This window comes from Lolium rigidum, chromosome 1 (genome assembly GCF_022539505.1).
Source record: "Lolium rigidum isolate FL_2022 chromosome 1, APGP_CSIRO_Lrig_0.1, whole genome shotgun sequence".
Lineage (NCBI taxonomy): Eukaryota > Viridiplantae > Streptophyta > Magnoliopsida > Poales > Poaceae > Lolium > Lolium rigidum.
The window spans coordinates 139,100,787-139,123,178 of record NC_061508.1 but is presented as its reverse complement, the minus strand read 5'-3'; the positions used below and the strand labels follow the sequence as shown (position 1 = coordinate 139,123,178).

General features: G+C 46.2%; 4 protein-coding genes across 4 annotated transcripts; 3 read left to right on the top strand and 1 right to left on the bottom strand.

Moving 5' to 3' along the window:
* The first annotated feature begins 7,630 nt into the window (after positions 1 to 7,630).
* LOC124652055 (pentatricopeptide repeat-containing protein At2g35030, mitochondrial-like) lies at positions 7,631 to 9,781 on the top strand. Its single transcript, XM_047191079.1, has one exon. The coding sequence runs from the start codon at positions 7,631 to 7,633 to the stop codon at positions 9,476 to 9,478; it is 1,848 nt and encodes a 615-aa protein (XP_047047035.1). The 3' UTR covers positions 9,479 to 9,781.
* Positions 9,782 to 10,931: 1,150 nt separating this feature from the next.
* LOC124682457 (peptide methionine sulfoxide reductase A5-like) lies at positions 10,932 to 12,875 on the top strand. The gene is made up of 4 exons (XM_047217137.1): positions 10,932 to 11,222; positions 11,667 to 11,779; positions 12,124 to 12,268; positions 12,370 to 12,875. The coding sequence occupies exons 1-4, from the start codon at positions 10,932 to 10,934 to the stop codon at positions 12,565 to 12,567; spliced, it is 747 nt and encodes a 248-aa protein (XP_047073093.1). The 3' UTR covers positions 12,568 to 12,875.
* A 2,116-nt stretch (positions 12,876 to 14,991) lies between these two features.
* Positions 14,992 to 16,367, top strand: LOC124652045 (suppressor of Mek1-like). Its single transcript, XM_047191073.1, has 6 exons — positions 14,992 to 15,078; positions 15,310 to 15,483; positions 15,666 to 15,771; positions 15,844 to 15,928; positions 16,025 to 16,132; positions 16,275 to 16,367. Exons 1-5 carry the CDS (start codon positions 14,992 to 14,994, stop codon positions 16,098 to 16,100), a joined length of 528 nt encoding a protein of 175 aa, XP_047047029.1. The 3' UTR covers positions 16,101 to 16,132; positions 16,275 to 16,367.
* Positions 16,368 to 16,570: 203 nt separating this feature from the next.
* On the bottom strand, positions 16,571 to 21,507 carry LOC124678490 (transcription factor GTE1-like). Its single transcript, XM_047214397.1, has 8 exons — positions 21,335 to 21,507; positions 20,965 to 21,126; positions 20,465 to 20,542; positions 17,776 to 18,000; positions 17,588 to 17,683; positions 17,206 to 17,264; positions 16,949 to 17,099; positions 16,571 to 16,874 (listed from the first exon to the last, which is right to left on the bottom strand). The coding sequence occupies exons 1-8, from the start codon at positions 21,470 to 21,472 to the stop codon at positions 16,713 to 16,715; spliced, it is 1,071 nt and encodes a 356-aa protein (XP_047070353.1). The 5' UTR covers positions 21,473 to 21,507; the 3' UTR covers positions 16,571 to 16,712.
* Between the last annotated feature and the right edge of the window lie 885 nt (positions 21,508 to 22,392).

Sequence of the window (22,392 nt, the reverse complement as noted above, 5' to 3'; positions counted from 1 at the left end):
GCAGTCCCTCCCTACAGATTAGACCAGGCCCTCAAAGCCCTAGATAGAACCCGCAAAGGCCCATATCAGGCCCAGGCCATCCTCCAGCTCCCACGGCGGCCTCCACCGGGGGAACACCGTCGCGCGCCCGTAGCGCGAGGGGCCGGCCTCTGCTGGCCAGGAACTCCTTCCTGGCTGAGCCTCCTCCGCGCCAGCACCTCGACGTCCTTGAGCTCGCGCCGCCGCCTCCAGGCCGCGCCTCCGCATCACCTCTCTTTGCTGCAGCCCGCTGCCTCCTTCCTCGCCGAGCTCCTCCGCACCACCAGCCCCTCCGCCATGCGCCGACCAACGCCTCCGAGCTCGCGCCGCCGGACACGCACACCTTCCGTGCTGCCCAGATGACGTCCCCCTCCACGCGTAGAGAGCACGTCGGGGCGTGCCACCCTCGCCCACTGCCTTCGACGGCCGAGCGCGGCCGCCACCGTCGGCGGCGGCAGCGGCCGGGGAGAGGAGATCGGGGGCGCTTTTTTTCTAGGGTTTGTTCGCCTCCGGAGCCGCCCGCGCGAGGAGACCCGGGAGGAAGGGGAAAAGCGATATAATTTGTGATTTTTAAATGAATGATTTGGCTAGAGCTAGTGGGTTAGTAGAGTAGTGCATTACCCATACACACACGTTAATAAAAGCATCACTAGTAGTACCCTCAAACTCTCAAATCCTCAAACCAGTCTAAGGGTTGAGAATTTACATTTTTTATCACTTATAAGGGTTGAAAAATAGGGGCAAATACTAGAACTCTCAAACCCGTAAAAAACGGTTATTTCCCACAGTGGAGGAATAAAGGTTGGGGTTGTTTCCCCTCTCCAACCCTCACTTTTAAAGGTTGGGAGGATAACCCGGGGTCTAACCCTAAAAATTATTTAGGGGTTTAGGGGTTCTAATTTTTAATTTTTTTCATTCTAATCCGTAAAAAAACGGTTATTTCTGAGAGTTTAAGGGTACTAGTGATGCTCTAAGCTACGAAGCTAGTTTGGGTGAAGCTATACGGACGACACACGAATTAGTTTGGGCTCAGACCAAAGTACACACACGCAATCCAGCCTTCACGCGCACACGGATCCCCTGTCAAACCCACCACGCACGCGACACATCTCTTCTCGATTCCGATGCCGCCGAGGCTGCTCCGGCCAGCCGCCGGCCAACTCCGGCGCCACCCCTCTCCAACGAGGCTTCGATGTACTCTCCTCTTTCTCCTCCACCAACTTTCCCCTCACGCGGCACCCCTGTCATCCGCGCTCGCCTCCAAGGCGAAACCTAGCCGCCTCCAGTTCCGGCCGTCGCCGGCGCTACTGACGCCGCCGCGTGCCGGCGATATGCCGCTCCGGCTTCCTCCGCCTGATCTCCACCGCCGTCGGGCCTCTATGCGCACGCGGCCCCGGGCTTACCCTAGCCCGTGGCTTGGATCGGCTCGTCCACCAACACGGACACGCCACCGACGTCTCTTCTGTCCCCCTGTGTTGCCCACGCCCCCTCTACGTCGATGCCAGCGACTTGTACCTCGACCTTCCGAGCTGCCGCTTCTCAGCCCCGACACCGGCGTGAATGGGACAATTGTATGGTGGTGGTGGTGTGCTGTGGTTTTTACTGATTGTGAGGTGGTGCTGGTGATGGTTGTTGATGTGTATGGGTGGTGATGGTGATGCACTGATGTGCGGTGATGCTCGTGGGACGGTGCTGCTGCGATGTTAACCACATATGCGACGCTGATTGGACGGTGCCGCGGACGCAACCTCGGCGTCGATTCCGTCTGCTCCCCTACAACACTGTGAGCTATACCTCTCCCTTCTCTGTTTTTTGGTTACTGTGTTGGGGCTGCACCATTATTACTGCTTCAGACTTTGTGCTCCTGGTGGTATATATGAGATTATAGTAGAGCTAAAGATTTGGATTCAATTGATCATGTCCTTGTACGTGGGTGTGATCATTACTGTGCCTTGTGAGATATGACTTGAGCTAAGTACTAAATTATCTGATATGTGTGACATGCTTCATTTGGGGCCTCAACTTGGATGATGTGGTCATCCTCGGCATATGAATTTTACCGTTGTGCACTAAATCTCATTGATGAGTTGAGATATGGCAAAATAAAAGTATTACTGCATATGGATGTATATTCACTTGATGCTTGGATGGGTGTATTAGTTATACTCTGCTTGCTTCAGCCGAAGGATTGATTCCTGTTGCTAGTTGTTGCTGGATGGTTTCCTTGTGAGCTTATAGACATGCTTAATATGATTTTGCTTCGGGATTAAATGATTAAGTGATGATCTGGTTATGAATATGCATGCTTGAACACTTTGACCTTTGGTATATGCAAAGTGATGCTTTGCCAGCTTTTTGTGTATGATCTAGTTGTTGGTTGGTTAGCAACTAAGAGATGATTTTGTTGCTGTATGCTACTGGTGAGATTTGGAACTAGAGTGACAGTAGGTGATCTTGACTGATTACTACTGCAATTCTTTGCTAGCTTTAAAACGTGTAGAAATAATATATTGTTCAGGTATAGATATTTTAAATTATTAGAACCATAGACCGATGGATTGGCTTACAAATCTGCTAGGTGGCTTTTAGTTTCCGTGCTTGTTCATGTGGCAGACTGGCATAAAATAATTACCGCTGTGATGATTTGGTGATTCAATGCATAGCTGCTATTCCTTTTACCCAGTTTAGGTGCTAGATCAGGCATGGTTTTCTTTAGTTGCCAAAGATTTATAGGTTTTTTCCAAATGATGTTAAAAACTTTCAAGCAGCTACTGTTTGATAAGATCTTGAGTTTTGATGGTTTATATTGCTGGTATGCTTTACTGGGAATAGATCTTGTATGCTCTTATCTTGGATAGGATATACCTGATTCCAGCTCCTAGATAAAGTGTTTATGGATCTTGAGTAGCTCTTGTTCTGGTTGTTCTTCCTCCTCGAGTTGAGCCTGCTCCTCCCGGCTCAGCTATATCACCATGATCCTTGCTTCAGCTTTAGCTTCTAGCTGTGGTTCGGTTTAACTAGAACCGAGATGAGTTCTTGTTGCTCTGGTTCTGAGCGTCGTTGGCTTGAAAAGAAATATAAACTAGGGCTGTGTTTGGACAACACGGCATGTTTTTGTTTTATACCCTGCCTAGTGCATGTCCTTGGTTGACAGCTCTTACATGCACACGGTGACTGTGCTGTTAGCCTGCATGGCTGCTGGATGTGACTCGGTGCATCCCCCCTTGTGGATCAGATCGGCTGAGAAAGATCTTCCTTTTCCATTTCTTTTTTTTAACCCGGCCACTTGGCTTTTCTTTACTTTTGTGTTCTGGTTGTTTGTTTTGCAGGTGATCAAGTTAAACAAGATGATCTGGGAACGTGGACGAAGGTTATGACCTTCAAGATTTAGTTTTAGGAATGGTTTTCCTTTTCTTGTACTTGTACTTGTACTTGTATTTTATATTATATTATTTTATTCTTTTGTAAAACAATATATAATTGTGTGTTGATCAATAAAGCTGTAATTTCCCTTATATTGTGTTGTATTATCTTTATCCTCAATTTGGTATTGTTAAATACCTTGGACGTGTATAAGTTGTTCTATTGTAATTTCATTTATTTAGTTGACAACTTTTGATATTTGGTTCTTAATTTTTATTTCTCTACATAAGACTTGTAAATGGTTAGATGTTAAGGCTTAAATTACTTATCTATTTTGAATTCTCTTTTGAGTTTGGTCTTACATATTATATTTATGGTTCTCTTTCAAATTCGAATTCCAATTCAAATGACGATGAACCAAACTGACATTCGAATGTGAATTCAAATTACTCGACAAAGATCACGTCAAAATTAATAACACTCACCTGATGATCTAAACCCCTAAGTCATCAGTGTAAGAGAAACTTCGATCACTTTGATAGTTCTAAACAAAAGCGTGAAATCTCACCTGATGATCTAAACCTAAGTCATCACTGTAAGAGAAACTTCGATCACTTTGATAGTTATAAACAAAAACGTGAAATTTTTCGGGATTTTTTATGCATGAATGCAATGCACACATCCGTTTTCTCTTTTTTTGGCCCCAAATTCTGGGATGTTACAGTGCTCTTCAGAGGGTAGGCGAAAAAATATCGGCTTTCCCCGTCCCTACTCTAGATAGACGATTAGGTGGTGACCACTTTGCCCCTCACTATTGGTTTGGAGGTGGTGGGTATTGCGTTCTTCCTCGACTTCATGGATGGGATATGGCGGATCTAGGTCAAAATTACCACAGGGACGTCCTCCGGTCAACGTGCCAATGTGAAATATGCATCTTGCAGCATGTTCATCAACTTACAAAGTCTCAATGATAATGGTGATTCTATATATCTGACAATAATGTAGACTTAGTGTATGCCGTGGCAGCGCTGAAGTTGGGCGATAACCGCTAGCTTTGTTGTGTGCAGAAAACCCTAATAATTTAGGTTTTATTTGCAAAGTTATGAGTTCAATCATTTCCTGGTGGTCTATCTTTTAATCTCTACATGCGTTTTGTTAATGTAACTTGATTTTTTTATTAAAGAGTTGTGGTTATTCTAAAAAATATGATCCTTTATATTTTCGATTTACCCTAGGTCACATATACTACTAGTATTGTTTCGTCAACAGCCTTCATGTAAAACCATGGAGAAGTACTCAAAACAAAATTAATAACTGAACGGATGCTTATAATGCGCACCCGATAGTTATTTCTGTGTTAAATGGGGATTTTCTAGACGTGTAAGTTCGATGGAGATAGACTTGCAAATAGGGTGTTACCATCGATGTGACAATTTTAGTCAGCATTACTTCTGCAACTGAAAGAGTGTAACGTGGACTAAATCTAGACATATTTAAAAAAAAAATATCTTATTCATTAAAACTTTTTTTGAAGCTTTCACCGGGGGGGAGAGAATCCCCACCTGAATATATTGCATCAAAAGAGCACTACAAGACCAGGCTCTTGACCTCTCTTGTGAGAGGCCATTGGTCAGGATACATGAGGTGTTACAAAAAGAAAAGAAAAATGGAAGAGGGGGGATTACAGGTGCACTTGAGAAGCACTATTGGACATGCTAGCATGACGAACATCACGAGGAAGAGAAGCATAGGCAGTACAATGAGGAGTGTCAACGACGCTATCGAAGGGTGTCACAATACCGAGACCTTGCAGATTGCAACACCAACACCCGCTTGCATAGCGGCTGTCCGCTAGATGGCAATTGGGAGCATACGCGGACAACGAGTGTTGTTGGCGTTGTCGAAGGGCCATACTCCGCCGAGAAGACGATGCAGACACGAAGCTCGCCGGCTGAGAGTGCCAAAACTGCGAGGAGTTTCTGCCAACGCCATCGAAGGGCATTGCAAGACCGAGATTCCACCAACGTCACGAACCTTGACCGCAAACTCAGCCACAGGGACATCCCTATGCAATTGCGAGGTGAGGAGGCCACCTACGCCATCGAAGGGTACCGATCCACCGAGAGAGCAACTTGAACACGAAGCTCACGACATACCAGTGACAATCACCATTGGACGAAGCCAAGCTTTGACGGACAATAAAGAGCTGAAGTCAAAGTGTACCTCTTGATCCCAATAAAACACCACCAGCCAAGAGGTTCCATTGCAACGCCTTCAAGAAGGAGTATGACACCATAGGTGCCATCGTCGCTAAGCTTTCGCCCGGAACAACCGCCAAATCAGCACCAGCAAGAAGGTTCCATTGCAACGCCTTCAAGAAGGAGTATGACGACAGTGTCGCCATCGTTGCTCAGCTTTCACCAGGAACCAGTCGCTGCATTCCTTGGTCGCGACCTTGGAGTCAAGGATGTGGCCACGCCAAAAAATGGCCGGCCGCCGGAGCCGGAACTACCCTGCCTGCCGCCAGGCCGCGCGGAGCCCAACTGTGTTCCAGACCTCGAGCGAGGTCGCCGGATCAGGGCAGCACGCGGGCCGGCGCCGGCGAGGGGCTGCCTCGTGCCCAGGCGGAGCACCGACGGCGAGACGTGCAAGGGCACGGGCGAGGGCGGGCGGCCACGTTGAAGCCTGGGAGCCCCGCGTTGCAGCGCCACCTGGAGGCCCGAGGCGAATCCCGCCGGAGCGCCGTCGGCCGGCGCGGAGGCAGCGGAGCAGCACGCACCAGGGGCATCACGACAGAGCATCGACGGCTCTGAAGCCTGGGGGGCGCGGGCCGCGCGGCGTGGCCAAGCGGGGCAGGAGCTAGGCCGCCCGCCATGGAGGCCGAGCCGCGCACAAACGCGTGCAGCCGCCGCCGAAAGCAGGGGTGCCCTCGACGCGCGCGGGAGGGAGCAGCAGCTCCATGGCCGAGCACGCCCGCCTGACGGCAGATCGACGGCGGCGCGGCGCGCTTGTGGGCTGTTGAGGTCCTTGGATTTCGATTTGGGGGCAGATTTGAGATGTGGAGTTGGATTTTTGGGGGAGACACCGGAGGAGCCCCCCGCCGCCACCGTCCGCCGTTGAACGGCCTCCTCCGGCGGCGGCGAGGGCTGAGGGCGAGGTGCGGCGACGGGGTCTTGCCTGGCGGCGCGGGGGCGCCTCGGAGTCGCCCGAGAGCGACCCGGAGGCGTTAGGGTTTCTCTCAATATTAAATTCATTATTCATTAAAACTGAAAGAGTATTTGGTAAAAAAATTATAGAGGTGTTTGAAAAAATGCCGCCAGCTGACCCTGTTTTACCGCCAGTAGATCTAATTTATGCATGATAAATAAATATTGAGACAATGTATTTAGCTCTATATATAGATAGCAGAGATGTATTTAGCTCTACATATGGATAGTCTTCAATAATAGAGATACTCATATAGATGAAACAGACAAATCCTCGAACCGATACGTGAGAGCAGCTGGAGAAGCCATCACGAGGCGGCGACCACAAACCCATCTAGGGTTCCGTTCTCATGTCAGCGACGTCACTGGTCCGCTCCGCCTCCGGACTCCGGTGGCCTTGGGGCCTTGAGTTGTGGCAAACCGCGCTCTCTCGCCAACGAGGTGTTTCCGTTCCTTTTTAGGTATATCTTTTTTAGGGATGGTGAGACGACGGTTACATCTGGAAGTTAGAATAAGGTTCTCTCCGTCCTATCCTCACTGGTGGAGGGCGCGTTGAGCCATATGCCCAACGAATCTTCCGGATCCGATCAATTTTCGTGTTTGTTGGCGTGATTTAATAGCAGTCTCTTGCGATATATGGTTTTCATCAATGGTGATGGTTACTGCTATGGTGCGCTGGTCCTTTGAAGTTTTAGCATGACGATTTCACGTTTGTATACTACAACAAGTTTTGTTCGGCTCTAGTATTATAGGGTGAGGATGGCAACGCGTCTTCGACTTGCGGTGGTGTTTGCAGTCGTCGCTAGGTGATCCGACTAGCTTGTAGTTTCTATTACTTTCCAAGTTAATTATACTACTATCATATTGCTAAAAGAGAACGGTCAAATTTTCGAAAAAAAAAAGATGTACTCTAGATGAAACAGGGAGCATTGGCTTGTTATAGAGATCGACGGTCAAAATGCATTACAGCTACAGGTTGTGAAAAGAGGAAATTTTGGCTTTTTAAACAGTGGGGAATTGCTGGACTTGCTGCTGATTCTAGCATGGCGACCGCGCTGCGCCGCATCCGCTCACCGCGGCTCCGCCTCGGTGCCAGCTTCCCTTACCACAGCGCCGCCGGTGAGTCCAATCATGTCCAGGACCCGAACCGCCGCACCGCGGACCTTGCCGCCGCTGGGCGCGTCTTGGACGCCCGCAGCCTATTCGACCGAACGGCGGACCGGGACGTGGTATCCTGGACGGCGCTGGTCGCGGCGTACGCGCGCCACGGCATGCTCCAGGACGCCAGGGCCCTGTTCGACCGCCCCGACGCGCGCCGGAACGTGGTCACCTGGACGGCGCTACTCTCCGGCTACGCCAGAGCCCGCTGCATCGACGAGGCGAGGGCGCTGTTCGAGCGGATGCCGGAGAGGAACGCTGTCTCGTGGAACACGATGCTGGAGGCGTACACCTCCGCCGGCCGCTTGGGGGACGCATGCGCGCTGTTCAACACTATGCCTGTAAGGGACGCTGGTTCCTGGAACATCCTTCTGGCCGCGCTTGTACGATCAGGGATCATGGATAAGGCGCGGAAGCTGTTTGAGAGAATGCCAGAGAGGAACATCATGTCATGGACAACGATGGTTGCCGGCATTGCTCGGAGTGGAAGTGTTGACGAGGCTCGGGCGCTGTTTGATGCCATGCCAGAGAGGAATGTCGTGTCTTGGAATGCCATGATCTCTGGATACGCCCGAAACTGCAGGATCGATGAAGCTCTTGATTTGTTCATGGAGATGCCCGTGAGGGACGTTGCTTCTTGGAACATTATGATCACCGGTTTTATCCAGAACAAGGATTTGAACAGGGCAAAAGAACTCTTTGATGAGATGCCTAAAAGGAATGTAGTCACCTGGACTACTATGATGAATGGTTGCTTGCAAGGCAATGAGAGCGAAACGGCGCTACAGTTATTCAATGGTATGCTCATTGATGGGATCAGACCAAATCAGGTGACATTTCTGGGTGCTGTTGATGCGTGCAGCAATCTTGCCGGACTTAGCGAAGGGCAGCAGGTGCATCAGATGATATGCAAAACATCATTTCAGTTTGATACTTTTATCGAGTCCACCCTCATGAAATTGTATGCCAAATGTGGAGAAATCAGATTGGCAAGAAAGGTGTTTGATCTCTCAAGGGAGAAGGATGTAGTCTCTTGGAACGGGATGATTGCAGCATATGCACATCATGGACGTGGTGTAGAAGCTCTAGCTTTGTATGACAAGATGCAAGAAAATGGATATAAGCCTAATGATGTCACATATGTGGGATTGCTCTCAGCATGCAGCCACTCTGGTTTGGTCGACCAAGGGCTTAGGATCTTTGAATATGTGGCAAGGGATATCTCCATTGCAGTGCGGGATGAACATTACACCTGCTTGATTGATCTTTGTAGCCGAGCTGGACGACTTGATGACGCAAAAAGATTAATTCACGGTCTTAAGCTTAAGCCTAAATCAAGTACTGTCTGGAATGCCCTTCTAGGAGGTTGTAATGCACATGGAAATGAAAGTATTGGTGATTTGGCAGCTAGGCACCTCTTAGAAGCAGAACCTGATAATGCTGGAACTTACACTCTCTTGTGTAACATTTATGCTTCTGCTGGAAAGTGGAAAGAAGCAGCAAAGATTCGGTCAGAGATGAATGATAGAGGACTAAAGAAACAGCCAGGATGTAGTTGGATTGAGCTGGCAAATAAGGTCCATGTATTTGTTGCACGTGATAAGTCCCATAGTGAGTCTGACACGATCAACAGTATGCTGCAAGATATTCATCACATGATGAGGATGGGTTGCACTGTCCCCACGGACCATATGCAGCTTTTAGATGAGGAGTTAGTGGATCTTCAAGTATAATTTGAAGTATATTCCATTAGAGTTCGAGGATTAGTGAAAGGTAGTATCTTGCAGCACTCGATGTATGGCAAGAAGCCTACCTTCTAGAGTTTAGTGTTAACTGTGGCCCTCATCTTTGGAGCATTATTGCTAGCAAGCACCTGGGCTCTTCTCTGTTCAGAGTTCTGTAGAATGTCAATATCTTCTTCAAAGCTGGGGGGTAGTCAAGGACCTTGCAGAAAGCCTTGATATTTACCTCTGATCCTTGAATCTACTTCCCTGGTGTACTGGTTTCGGCGTTGCCATGTTTTAAGTTGTTGCTATCCCGGGGTATGTTCTCTATCAGTTTGAAATCTATCCTTCTGCATTTATTGGTTTCTCTGTATATTGTTTGATGTATATGAGCAAATTTTCATCTGTTTGTTACCTTTCAGTTTTAAAATTGAGGCAATCGTAGTAAAATACCACTAGTTGCTATACAAGGACAAAAAATGATCAAATGTCTCTAGACCTTCTCCATTTGCATGCTTTGTAACTTCGTGCTGAATCAAGTTAGAGCATGGATGGGGTATTCTTAGGTTTTGGTTCGTTAAGTTCAGGTAAAAAGTAATAGCAACTTTAAATGATAGGAGTAGCAGAGAACTTATATTTGCCCTGCTTCAGGTAGGACATCAATGCTATCAATGTCCTAGGGGAAATCTGTGTTACCCTTTGCAAAATAATTTGATTCAGTGAACTCAATTTTACCGCAGTGTCTACACAATTCTGCGAAGTAAGCTGCACCCTGGACTGTTGGAGGTTATCTGTAGCTCAGACTGCTATTACGATAGCAGGCAAGAACATTGGATCTCATATGCAATTCTTGGCTTCTGAACTCCGGGGCGCAAACTGAAATAAGCACTGAGACCATCCATGCTGTCTGCAAATAAGCAAACGGTTGCTGTCTGCAAAAGCAAGGAATTTTTGTGCACTGGAGCTGTTCTCTGTTCCCAGAAGGTGGTTTTCCTTGCGCCGGAATGTGAAGAATGGATAGCGTATACTAGAACACCTACACCCTGCTGCAAGACTTCTCAGGGTATCTGCGTACTGCATTGTACATTGTAATTGCCTCTTTTTTTACATGACTGTAATTGCCTTTTTTTTACATGACTGTATTGCCTTTTTTTTCACAAGTACATTGTAATACCTGTCGAACTGAAATGTAACCTAGATTTAGAGTGGAGATATTATATTTTTATTTCAGAGGAGAGTGGGTGTGGGGATATAAATAGTTTTGAGTTTTCTCAGGCCCAAAATCATTTGAGTCTGAAGATCACCAATAAGGCCCACCTCGGATGGGCCCAGTTGGACGAAGCAACCCGACACTCGTCCGTCGACCGCCCGCCTCGAATACTCCTCGGACCAACCAACCCACCGACGGTAGGTCGCTCGCGCCGCGCTCCTCCGATCCCGATCTCCTCGGCTCCTCCCCTCGATGGCCGGCGCGTCCTCCTCCTCCGCCGCCGTAGCCTTCCTATGGGCGCTCGCCCTCCTCGCAGCGGCGGCCTCGGGCGCGCGCCTCCCCGGCCGAGCCGCCGAGGGCGCGCCGCCGCGGGGAGGCGGGGGCCCAACGGCCACCGCCGTGTTCGCGCTGGGAAGCTTCTGGCGGTCGGAGGCGGCGTTCGGCTGCCTCCCCGGCGTGGTCCGCACCTCCGTCGGCTACGCCGGCGGCTCCAAGGCCAACCCCGAGTACCGCAACCTCGCCGACCACGCCGAGTGCGTCAAGGTAGGCTCCTCGATCCCAATCAGCTGTGCCAGTTCCATGACGCAACGGGCCAATCATACTCTGATAATGCTTGCTACGTTCAGTAGTACCATAGTCTCTGACTTCTCTGTTAGTTACACCATTTTACCAACTGTGAGCAAATGAATGTTTGTCCAAGAAAATAAGAACATGGAGTAAATGAACGGATGCTTTCCCGGGAAATAAAATTAAATAGAATGGATGAGGATGAATGTCTTAGGACCTACTAACATAACATGCCTGATTAGTTCGGCGTGCAGTGCGCTTGAAGCAATTGGGCGTGTATTGGTGTTGGTGCGCATGACCGTGCTGCATTCCTGCGCATTATAAGAGTGTTCTTAGGTTCTGAAGTGTTTTTTAAGAACTTGAGTGTTTTATGATGTACGATGACTGGCTTTGACCTCTGCTTGCTTTTTAATAATCTAGGTTGAGTATAATCCCCGGTTGATTCAGTACAAGCAGCTTCTGGATGTGTTCTGGGCAAGTCACGATCCACGGGAGGTCTTCGGACAAGGACCCGATGTTGGCAACCAGTATAGGTGATTGAATTTTATCTTGGCTCTTTTCCATCAGTAAATCAACCTTTTTAAGCCTGTGATGATCTTCTGTTTGCATCCAGTACTTTTCCATGGTAGATCAATTTTAGTTACAGGATTTAGCATACGATATGTTCACAACAAGGCCATCAGTTTTCCCTCAGTTTCATGCCTTTGTGGAATCGATCTAAATTACAATTTCAGATCTGCATAACCCACTTTCCCTACTAGCCCAAATAAGAATCTCCATGTGCACAGTAGTATAGACTATAGAACAGCCTTTGTAAACAAATAATCTTCTTGCGAGCACCATGAACATTATAGTTGATCAATTTGTGTGATCACAGATCCGTCATTTTCACAAATGGAACCCTCGAGGCTAGATTGGCTGGTCTTAGCAAAGAAAGAGAACAAGGCAAGGACCGTAGCAGTGTTATCACCACAGAGATCCATCCAGTGGGGGCATTTTATCCAGCGGAACCAGAACATCAGGTAGCTATGTCAAAATACTTCCTTCTGATGCAGACAATGCAAATTTCGTTTTGCTCTTGTGTGTTTGTTTTGCCCTTACATGAAATCAATTTCAATGCTAGAAATTTGAGCTGAAGCGCAAGCCTTTCCTCGTGCAATTGATCGGTAACCTGCCAGAGGAGGAGCTCCAGTCATCAACACTAGCTGCGAAGCTGAATGCATATGCTGCAGATCTCTGCCCTCCAAAGACCCAGAAGAGGATAAGCTCCAAGATTGACGAGATTGCTAAGAAAGGGTGGCCCATCCTAAGAGACATTTAAGCTCATTGTGGTCCTAGTTCTTCTCGTCAGCTACTCCAATCCGACAACACATGATTTTTGATGCAAAATTTCGTAGGAGAGTCTCAAGCAGCTCACTGCCAACAGTAGCCGGATTGCAGTGATTTATTGTTGACGTGGTCATGGAGATCACAGTGTTTATAGGTAGCATCATCTATTGATTGCCAGTTTTTTTTTCTTCTGTTTCACCTACATGTGTATCTTGTTCAGGGCTTACTGAACACGTGAAGTTGTAATGTGTAACTTTGGTTGTTTCACCCGTGAAAATATACAAATGTGTGTTGACCTAAGGGCATCTCCAGCGGCTGACCCAACCGATCCGTTTTGGTCCGTTTGGGTTGCCCCGTGGACCGAATTTCAGCGTCGGTCCAGCTGGCCCGGACAGCACGCCCAGCGGTTGGTCCATTTGGTCCGGTGTTTGGGCAAATCTATTACTACATATTTGGAGACAAATTTGCTTGAAGCAAATTGATAGAACTAAACATAGTAGAAGACTACATTGTTTTTATCTTGGGGTCTCCTAGTCGTCCTCGTCGAGGCGGTAGGGGTGGATATCAAGCCAACTCGACTCAACTCGCAAATACTCGTTATTAACGAGCCTGCTCGACTTGACTCATTAACATAACGAGCTCAAAACCTCCGCTTGGCTCGACTTGATAAATACTCGAGTTGGCTCAATAAGCTTGATATAAACTCATTAAGAATTTGAACAATGTAATTAATTCATCGTGTATAAGAGTACTAGAAGAATGGTTAGTCATATATGCCTCTATGCCTCTTAATGTAGATTTCGGCAAATTTGCTCATGTTTCTTTGGTTTACTAGTTTTAGTTTTCCCTTAATGTTGACTAATATATGAGCTAGTATATCACCATAATGGTATTAACGAGCTTACCGAGTACTCGCAACTCGTTTTCTTAACAAGCTAAAAACGTCAACTCAGCTCGACTCATTAGTATCCGAGTTAGAGCTGAGTCGAGCCAAGTTTTCGAGTACTCATTAAGCTCGTGAGTTTCGAGTTTTATTTCCACCCCTAAGTGGCGGTGGCACATGGTCTCGTCGAAGACCTTGACGGTGAAGATGTCGTGTCCGTTGTACTTGAAGACGACAAAGTGACTGACTTCAATGGTGTGCGAGCAGGCGCTTCGCCTCCACTCGTTGTGGAGGAGCATCTGTCCTTCGCCGTCGAACATCACCTCCGTGGAACATAGGCCGGTTGCACCGCCGGACATACACAGGAGGACATGGTGGGGCTCTTTCCCATCGAAGATCGAGGCGAACCTCTGGGGCAGGCGCAGGTTGTCCTAGTTCATGCCCTGGTGGATGGTGATGCTGAACTCGAAACCAGAAAAGTCGATGGCCATGGGGATGGGCGATGTTGGTGGCGATGCCGACGGGGACGGTGGTGGCTGACTCTGGCCTCTCCCACCGCTCATTCCTCGGTGACCTCGGCCTCGCCCACGCCCACGGCCCGAAGGCTATCCTAGACGCCCTCCCCTCGAGCCTATGCCGCTAGCCATTGCTGCGGAGACGCCTGCGGTGGTGGTGGTGGTGTGGAATGGAAGAAGTGAGGTTTGTGGAAGAAAATGGCCACCACTGGCCTGCTTAAAAAGGAACCGAAAATTGGATATTGGTGCGTCGAACGAAACGACGTTATTGATGAACGGCAAGCAGTGTGACCAGAGCAGGAGCGCAGATGTCGAGCGGCACGGCCAGAGCAGAAGCGTCAGAGTTAGCCTACTTCCATTGATGGCAAGAGGAAGAAGGCCGTTGGGCCGCTGCCATGCGGGCCATCGGTCCATGCGGGCGGACACGGGAGGACACACGTGCTGTCCGCGCAGACGCATCGGTTCCCTAAATTTAATGCGCCGATGGATCGTGGAGGGGTCAGTCCGTTTGGATCGCCGCTAGAACGTGCACGGCCGGTTGGAATGCGCCAATACCAGACCAGCCCGCTGGAGATACCCTAGCCCCCGTCTGGGAACTAAATTGTTTATCATGAACTTCTTGTATAGTACTCCGTATTTCAGATGCAAGTTCTTGGCGAATCAAATGAAGCATGAATATCCCCTGGCAGGTTGTAATTTAAGAAGTAAATTTTCCCGCGTGTTTTTTTCTCCATCGTATGAATATATTTGTTCAATTCTTCGGGCATTTGTTCCTGTAGCTAAATAAAGCTGGCATTATTCTTGTAGCTAAATAAAGTTGGGTATCGAATACAGTGTTCGTATCCAAGACGTTGCCTATCTTTTCACAAATTGATATAGCAGTACGTTTTCTTTTACAATACGAATTGCCATTGGCCTCTTGTTATTATATAGACTATCACGGGCAAAGAAATTTAATTGGCACCCCTCGTCTTGTATCAGTACGTCTCTTAGTATGGAATCAGGGTTTGAAGAATCCATGGCGGCCGAGCCTCACGTGTGCCAGGAGCAGGGGGCGATCGCGGAGCCGGCCGGGAAGAAGAATGTGCAACTCGGGTCGATGCCGGTAAGCGAGCTCACCCCGGCGAGCCCCCCGAGCGTCGCGTGCCCTAGCTAAGACTTATGCCCGCGAGAGCTGTAGCTTGCTCGATCGTAGATCTACTGCTCCATGGCTAGGGATAATTTTGCTCAAGAGGCTTTTTTCCACTTCTTCTGATCGTATTTGGGTGCCGACTGTTGCGAGCTCACTACGATGAACTGACGATTTCTGAGATTAATCGCATGGATTGTTTTGCAGCGCGTGAAGGTTTATCGCTTGAGAGGTGATGGCGGGTGGGACGACCGCGGCACTGGCCATGTTACAATCGATTATCTCGACGTATCTTCACCAAAGATTCTCGATGCCTTACCCTCCTCGAACTCAAAGACAACGGCGGGCGGGACGATACCGGTGCTGCCCATGGAGCACATTGTAAGTTTGCAACACTGAGCTACGATGTATGCCGATTAACTATATTCCATCTATTCCAAATTAAGTGAATCAGTTTTGTCTACATACACACGTCTAGATAATATTGAGTGAATTAATTTAGGACAGAGGGAGTATAAGAATAATACCCTTCATCATCTTTGTATACTACTATTATTTTGCAGGGCTCGACATCGCCAAATGAGGTTGCTCTGGCTGTTATAGATGAGAAGGACAACGAAACGATCCTTTTGCACCTCATTACTATGGATGAAATCTACAAGCAGGAAGGTGAAACCATCCTCCAGCCCATGCTTTCTGCTCAATGGCTTCATGCATGATTCACTCCCTTCTCCCTAGCAGAGACGTTCATCAAGTGGAGCGATCCCGAAGTGGGCATCACACTCTGCTTGAGCTTCCAAGACGCCGCAGGGTGCTCCGACGTATGGTATGCTACTGTCACGGAGAATGCAGCTGTTGTTTCGTTGTATCTATGCATGATGTGTGCTCACCTGCACGTTATGCTCAACTGTGTACTTTCCAGGAATGTGATCTCCCAAGTGCGGAGGAAACAACAGCTTGAGTTCTGGGACACTTGGTTTGCCAGTTACACTGGGTAGGATGACTCTTCGGTCTGCCAGTGACACTAATGGTAGGCTCCGTCTTCGGTCTGCCAGTGGCCCTAATGGTAGTTGACCACAGAGGACAGATCCTTGTGATGTTTATTTTACCACCTAAGACAAAAATGTGTCAGCATAAATGTTCATGAGCGACATTTTCCTTGTTTTGTGCAGCTCCCCAAGGATAATTTATTCTTCAAGCAAAGGAAATTGCCCTATGATGTGGAAACAGAGATGGACATCCAGGCTCAGGACATGAAGTCGGTCACCTACCAAGTTGAAAAAAATAAAGTGTTCCGTCTGTTCAGGATTTCTTGTGAATGTGAATCTGTGATGTTGTTGACAGTGCCATTTTCATAGTACATGTCCATTATTTTCTGTGTAAAGAGAATAACAAACCAGCAATATGTTATTTTTTTCAAGGATTAATACTTGTGATTGGTTTTGGTAACCTGCTATGAGACCAGGCGTAAGTAACCAGTCACAACTTGGCTCATATGCATCTTCACGACTTCATATATACACATGTCTTCACACAAGGGCGTGCGGTGTTCCACAAAAACCTATTTCTACAGAAACATACTGAACCATGAGAAACAAGAGCTACTATGGCTATTTCTTGACTCGTTTCGAAGCAGTTTTGGCTAGAGCATTATAGATATCGTCACGCTTCCTCTTCGCGCTCTCTTCAGCCTTGCCAGAGGCGGCTACGTTGGCCTGCCTTTCCAATGCTTCCCTAACAAAGTACTTCAGCCTCCAGAGGGTCGTCTCACTCTGTACACACACAGGAAGCGCGGTAAACATGCTAAACTATGTGACACATGGAGCGGTGTTGAGAGTAATTTTACCTGAGCGTCCATGTCAAGTTCCACTTCTTCTGCTGAGGTTTGGAAGCTAGGATTGTCTTGTGCGACCAACTCTAGTGCCTTGCTAAGATCTTCGGGAGACAAGTGGCAAAGACCTGCACCGAGTTTTCTCTTCTCGTCTGTGGTCATTTTCCTACAGATATCAAGATTTTAGCAAACGTATCACCTTTTAGGATCAGCGCCCCTATAAAGTTACAGCAAAATCGATGGGGCACAAGATGAACATCTTTAAGACAAACCTGCATCTCTGAACCACCATTCTCCGGAGCTCATCCAGTTGATTATAAAGCTCATTCAGCTGGAAGAAAAGAAAGAAGGTACTGACTTAACCAAACAGGGAAATACATAAAGGGTCGCAGAAGTTTCATGTAACCGACTTCTGAATATGCAAGGCACATATTTGACAAGGATACAGACGCATGTTCAGAGTCACCATACATCTTAGTCAATAACGAGTTTTATATTGGTATACATCAATACGCAGAAAAACACATCGATAAATAACCCTAGTATTATTTTTTATGGATAATTTATTTATAGTTTTATACTGAACAGGAGCCAGGGTCAGTTTATAGTGCTTCAATCAATACCCACACAATAAGGAAATATAAGTCTGCTGACCTCATCATCAGTATCTTTTGCTAATTTTCCCACAGTAGCTTCTGGTGTAGTGTTATTTGTGGTTGGAACATCATTTGGTTCCTCCTTTTTCCTTTCCTAAATAAAAGATCCAGCTTATTTTTGTCAAATGCTAGTAACACATATTGTATCAAAACAACTATGTAACATATATCACTAGAAATATCCACCTCGTTCTCAACTTTTGGGAGAAGCTGGAGCCACTTGTCCTCAAATTTCTCAAGCAATAACTTGGCCATTATGTGAACATCATGATTTTCATCGTTGTACGTCATTGCATTGTCAAAAACTAATCTAACATCAGAATATATTTCTCGGACATTGTTATACTTGGTACCATCCTTCCCTTCCATTTTGTTTTGGATGGTTGAGAAGTCCATAGGTTTGGTTATAATCTGTAAAGAGTAGAAATTAAAGATATGAATCACTAGAAGCAAAACCTTCAGAAACCGTTCATTTGATAGGATATAACCCCAATAGTAAATAAACCAATGAAGTCACTCCATCTTACTGATATATACTCCCTGACTCCCTCCATCCCAAAATATAAGGCTCCCTTAAACTACGCTGGTCAACAACTTATAACTTTGACTATGATTTGTACTTATAATATGTTCACAAAACTTGTACAAACATATATGGAATAAAAGAGATGTGCAAGATGAATACAACGATACCATTTATACATTCTGAAACCATGTAATTTTGCATATATTAGTGTCAAAGTTGTGTATCAAAGACCGTGCGATCAAAAGCTTGTGTTATATTTTGGGACGGAAGGAGTACTAAATATATAGAAACATATTCTCTACCAACTACAGTGTTTGCATCAATTTGAGCAATCTCTGAGCAATCCTAAGTTGCCATATGTCTTCCATTCTGCCACCTCAGCCCAAAAACATGTACTTCAGATGCACTCAAACATCTGCATGGTCCCCTCTAGAACAGAACACAACCGAGAAGTTAAGTATACCTTTCCAACGTTCGCTTACATTCCAATCAATTCCTGCTATAACTGAATGTTATTTATGCCCTGCTTGCAACACTTGCCACGTAGGTGCATTAGTGTTTCCAACTGGAAACTTCATGTCCTTCTTTTCATAACGCCACCACCACTCTCACACCGGCATGTTCCTCTCCCAAAATTTAATCGAGATGTCCACTCCATCCATGAAAGAAACATGTGGAGGCAGCCAAAGTGACATTGCTGCAGTAATAAAGACCTCACTAGCTCCACTCAGAGAAGCGCCATTCATGTCACCTTCCACGATACTCCAACGACCACACCAAAGTATTGCGAACCTCACACATCGACACCCAGGTAGCTATATCACAATGCTCCATGCATAAAAATATGAATTGAAGATGCGTTTCTCCTCTCCTTTTTCAGGCTTTGCTAAGCCTAGGCGCTTTCTTCCTCCATCGTGGCAATAGTTGTGGCACTGCTTTCTTCCTCCACCGTGCCATCAACAACAGTCTGTTAGGATATATGTTTTCTCTGTTTTTTCTTCTTATAAGATATGTATCACATCCGGATGGTTGCTTTGTGCAGGGGCATAAATCTGAGTATCTGACATAGATCTGTCCCCGCAAATTTTTTATACAAGGATATGCTTCTATGATGGATCTACAAGTGAACTATCAGGCTCTCAAATTATTTACAACATGGGCTGAGTTAAGCTTGCTGAATTTCCTTTTTGATGCTTGATGAAATACTTATACAACCTATCAAATCAAGGTTTTGAGAAGGTAAAATATTTACTCTCTTTTGCTATCAGATTAACTCATTCTATCTATATCCAATAATATCATGTCAACTAGATCATGCAATGGTTTTGACTGGGTGCATCCAATGGATCTTTTGACTGATTGGAACCCAACGTTTAAGAAGTAACATAGTTCGGAACCAACAAGACAAACTACGGAGACACAAGTAGCAGCCTAAAAGAAGCTTTTGTTTCAGTTGTTTATCCTGTTTGTCCAAATATTTGGAAATAAAAAAAACGCATACAAAATCCTCCTGTAGCGTAACATTATTGCTAGACGTTTATCCAAATGATAAATTTTGTCATTTAAATTGTAGCAACTTTTGCAAAATAAAAAAACTTGATGTTAAGCTATCTAGGCTTTTAATTACAATTTTGTTAACCTAATTCACGAAACTAATACCCATTGCCAAAAACTAATTTATACATATCCACTTCCGTTGTTTTTCATTGCATGTGTGATAAAGTTTATTTATTTTTATCTACTATTTCTAAAATAGTTTTTTCTCGAGTTCCCGCAGCAACGCAAGGGGCATCTACTAGTTCATATAAGTGATCAGACCGATAACTACTGTGCAATGCTTTCCTTTTACACATTAGAGATGATAACAGTATTTAGAGTTACACAATGGCTTTCAATTTCAGAGAGATGGAACAAGGGAAAAAAATAGCGACAAAACCACTAAACATCTAGGAAGATAAACAGATAACTTACTATTTATTAAGCCAAGTTTTCCATACAAAGCTAATGGAGGATTCACAGTATTGTATTTGGAGTTCAAAGCAAATACAGGATTACTTTTGCCCTTGACATTGAAAATATTCTGATAATGTGCCACAGTATGTCAACAGAAAGCAGAATGGAGACAGAAAAGCATAAATCCTGCAGCTACACTCATGAGTAAGGTGATGTCCAATCGAAATCAGTTTCATTTAATCATATTCTGATTGCTTGCAAACATCAGCTAACATAAAACATAACGGTGCCATCAAAACTGATGTACATTTATACTAAGCTACTCTACAATTAAAGTACCTTTCAGTAGGAACAAAGCTCCAGCATCCAGGACAAAATGTGGTGGCAGGGTATTACCTTGTGATAGTCATCAAGTTGAAGACCTACAACGTCTACTGGCTGCAGAAATGGGTCCGCCCATTCATGAGATGTGATCTGGAAGAAGATGAATGATCAACATACAAACTTTGAAGGGGGGCACCATAGAAACTTTGTATTGTATTAGGCCTTCGAAAACTGGGTTTAAAAGGTTTTACACATATTTTGATCGAATCAATCTCAGAAGGTCAGCCTATAGATGAATCTGCATTTCAAATTCACTAAAAGTTCCTTTTTTGCTAGGTTCAGATGATCTCGTTCAGCAAAAGTTGCAGATCAAGTAGCATAGGCTTATTACATTCACTGCTGCAGAAGGCCACAGGTAGAAAAAGGCCTACCAATAACCACAGCCCAAAAGAAATTAGATTCTATGTTCTATCCATGTAGAAAGCTTTATCCATGAAGAGCTCCTAGGACGGCAAACATAAACGGATGGGAAAGAATCTTGTGACAAAGCGGAGTCAAGAATGAATCATCACCTGGCGAATGATACCACCAAGCTGGCGCGTAAGGTCGGGCGTCCCTTTGCAATCCCTTGCGCCGTTCGTCGCATACCTGCTGCTACCGCCGGCCTTCCGCCCTCCGCTGCCATGCTTCTTGCCGTCAAAGAAACGTGTGACCTCGTTCACTCTCTTCTCTAGCTGCAACACACGCACCAACATCAAGACCCAGTTCCAACCTGAGACCACCTTGCCCTAATTCTTTAGGGGAAAGAACACAACAGGAAACCGCGAGAACCGAAACCCCCCAAATTATGGGGCAATTCACTTCTCCGGCCGAAGATTCGCATCCTCTACGCAGAGGTAGGGAAGGGTGGGTTACTGCGGAGATCAGCGAGGGGGGCGTTACCACGTCGGTCTTGGAGGCGATGTCGTCGACCTGTCGCTGGTACGATTCCACCGGGGGGAACTCCGCAGCGGTGGGCGAATCCATCGCCGCAGCAGCAGCCGCAGCCGCGGCCGCTCGCGCCCCGTCCTCCGGCACCATCTAGGGTTCTCTCTCGCCGCCGGCCGTGTGCGAGGCTGCGGCTGCGGCTGTCGGCTCAGCTGAGACGTATGATTGGACCTTCTTTCACTGGGCTTATTGCTGGGACTTCTTTTCACTGGGATAATAGTTGGGCCAGACGGCCTGCTGCTACAGCCTTGGTTCTGTTTGAGGCCCTGTGGTAAAAACAAAACAGTATCATATATATTCTACCGTATCAAGAAATATCATCCCTTGCACTAATATTGGCATGTGAAAAGCAGTGGATTAATTATCGGCTTGTGAAAATCAGTGGAAATCATATACTTTAGAAAATGATTTTGAATTGTTGATTGAGCTACGTTATTTGAAAATTTCAATTTCTGTTAAATTTATGTATATTCTAATATTTAGCATTGGATATATATTGTCATCAAGTATGTTGTTACAGTAGAGTATAAAATAAAACATAATAAAATATGATGGACTAAATATGACTCACCTTTTTTGCAGGTAAAAATATGACTCACTTTAATTAAATACATTGGTAAGATTTTCCAATCAATCCCTCCACAATCCCGTGTAAAGAAATTATTTCGACAAATAGGCACACCTCTTGGAGTTGGCCTACAACATGGTGGAGAAAGAAATAATGGTATTTTTTTGAAAAATCTAACCCCGGACGTATATATTTTCTCATCCGACCCCCCCCCGATGAAGATGGCGTCGAACATGTGCCAAACCCTTTGGCGTCAACCCTGTTCGGTGGCAGAAACTCATAGCACCGACCTACATACATTTGGCACCATCCTTATTGGCATTGGCCCTAGGGGTCATTTGAAATTCACCGGAGGGTCTATTGCGACTTTGGATGGTCGAGACTAACACTTGTTATGGCTCGCGGTCCCTTGATAGCTTTTGTTCACTTCCTAATTAGTAGTCGT

Excerpts from the sequence above, each read along its gene's own strand:
- LOC124652055 (XM_047191079.1), top strand. The coding sequence starts at position 7,631 with ATGGCGACCGCGCTGCGCCGCATCCGCTCACCGCGGCTCCGCCTCGGT.
- LOC124682457 (XM_047217137.1), top strand. The coding sequence starts at position 10,932 with ATGGCCGGCGCGTCCTCCTCCTCCGCCGCCGTAGCCTTCCTATGGGCG. Across the intron at positions 11,780-12,123 it reads GATGTTGGCAACCAGTATAG|ATCCGTCATTTTCACAAATG; the intron begins GTGATTGAATTT and ends GTGTGATCACAG. Across the intron at positions 12,269-12,369 it reads CAGCGGAACCAGAACATCAG|AAATTTGAGCTGAAGCGCAA; the intron begins GTAGCTATGTCA and ends TTTCAATGCTAG.
- LOC124652045 (XM_047191073.1), top strand. The coding sequence starts at position 14,992 with ATGGCGGCCGAGCCTCACGTGTGCCAGGAGCAGGGGGCGATCGCGGAG. Across the intron at positions 15,484-15,665 it reads TGCTGCCCATGGAGCACATT|GGCTCGACATCGCCAAATGA; the intron begins GTAAGTTTGCAA and ends ATTATTTTGCAG. Across the intron at positions 15,929-16,024 it reads GCAGGGTGCTCCGACGTATG|GAATGTGATCTCCCAAGTGC; the intron begins GTATGCTACTGT and ends TGTACTTTCCAG.
- LOC124678490 (XM_047214397.1), bottom strand. The coding sequence starts at position 21,472 with ATGGTGCCGGAGGACGGGGCGCGAGCGGCCGCGGCTGCGGCTGCTGCT. Across the intron at positions 20,543-20,964 it reads TTGGTGGTATCATTCGCCAG|ATCACATCTCATGAATGGGC; the intron begins GTGATGATTCAT and ends ATCTTCTTCCAG. Across the intron at positions 17,265-17,587 it reads CAAAAGATACTGATGATGAG|CTGAATGAGCTTTATAATCA; the intron begins GTCAGCAGACTT and ends CTTTTCTTCCAG.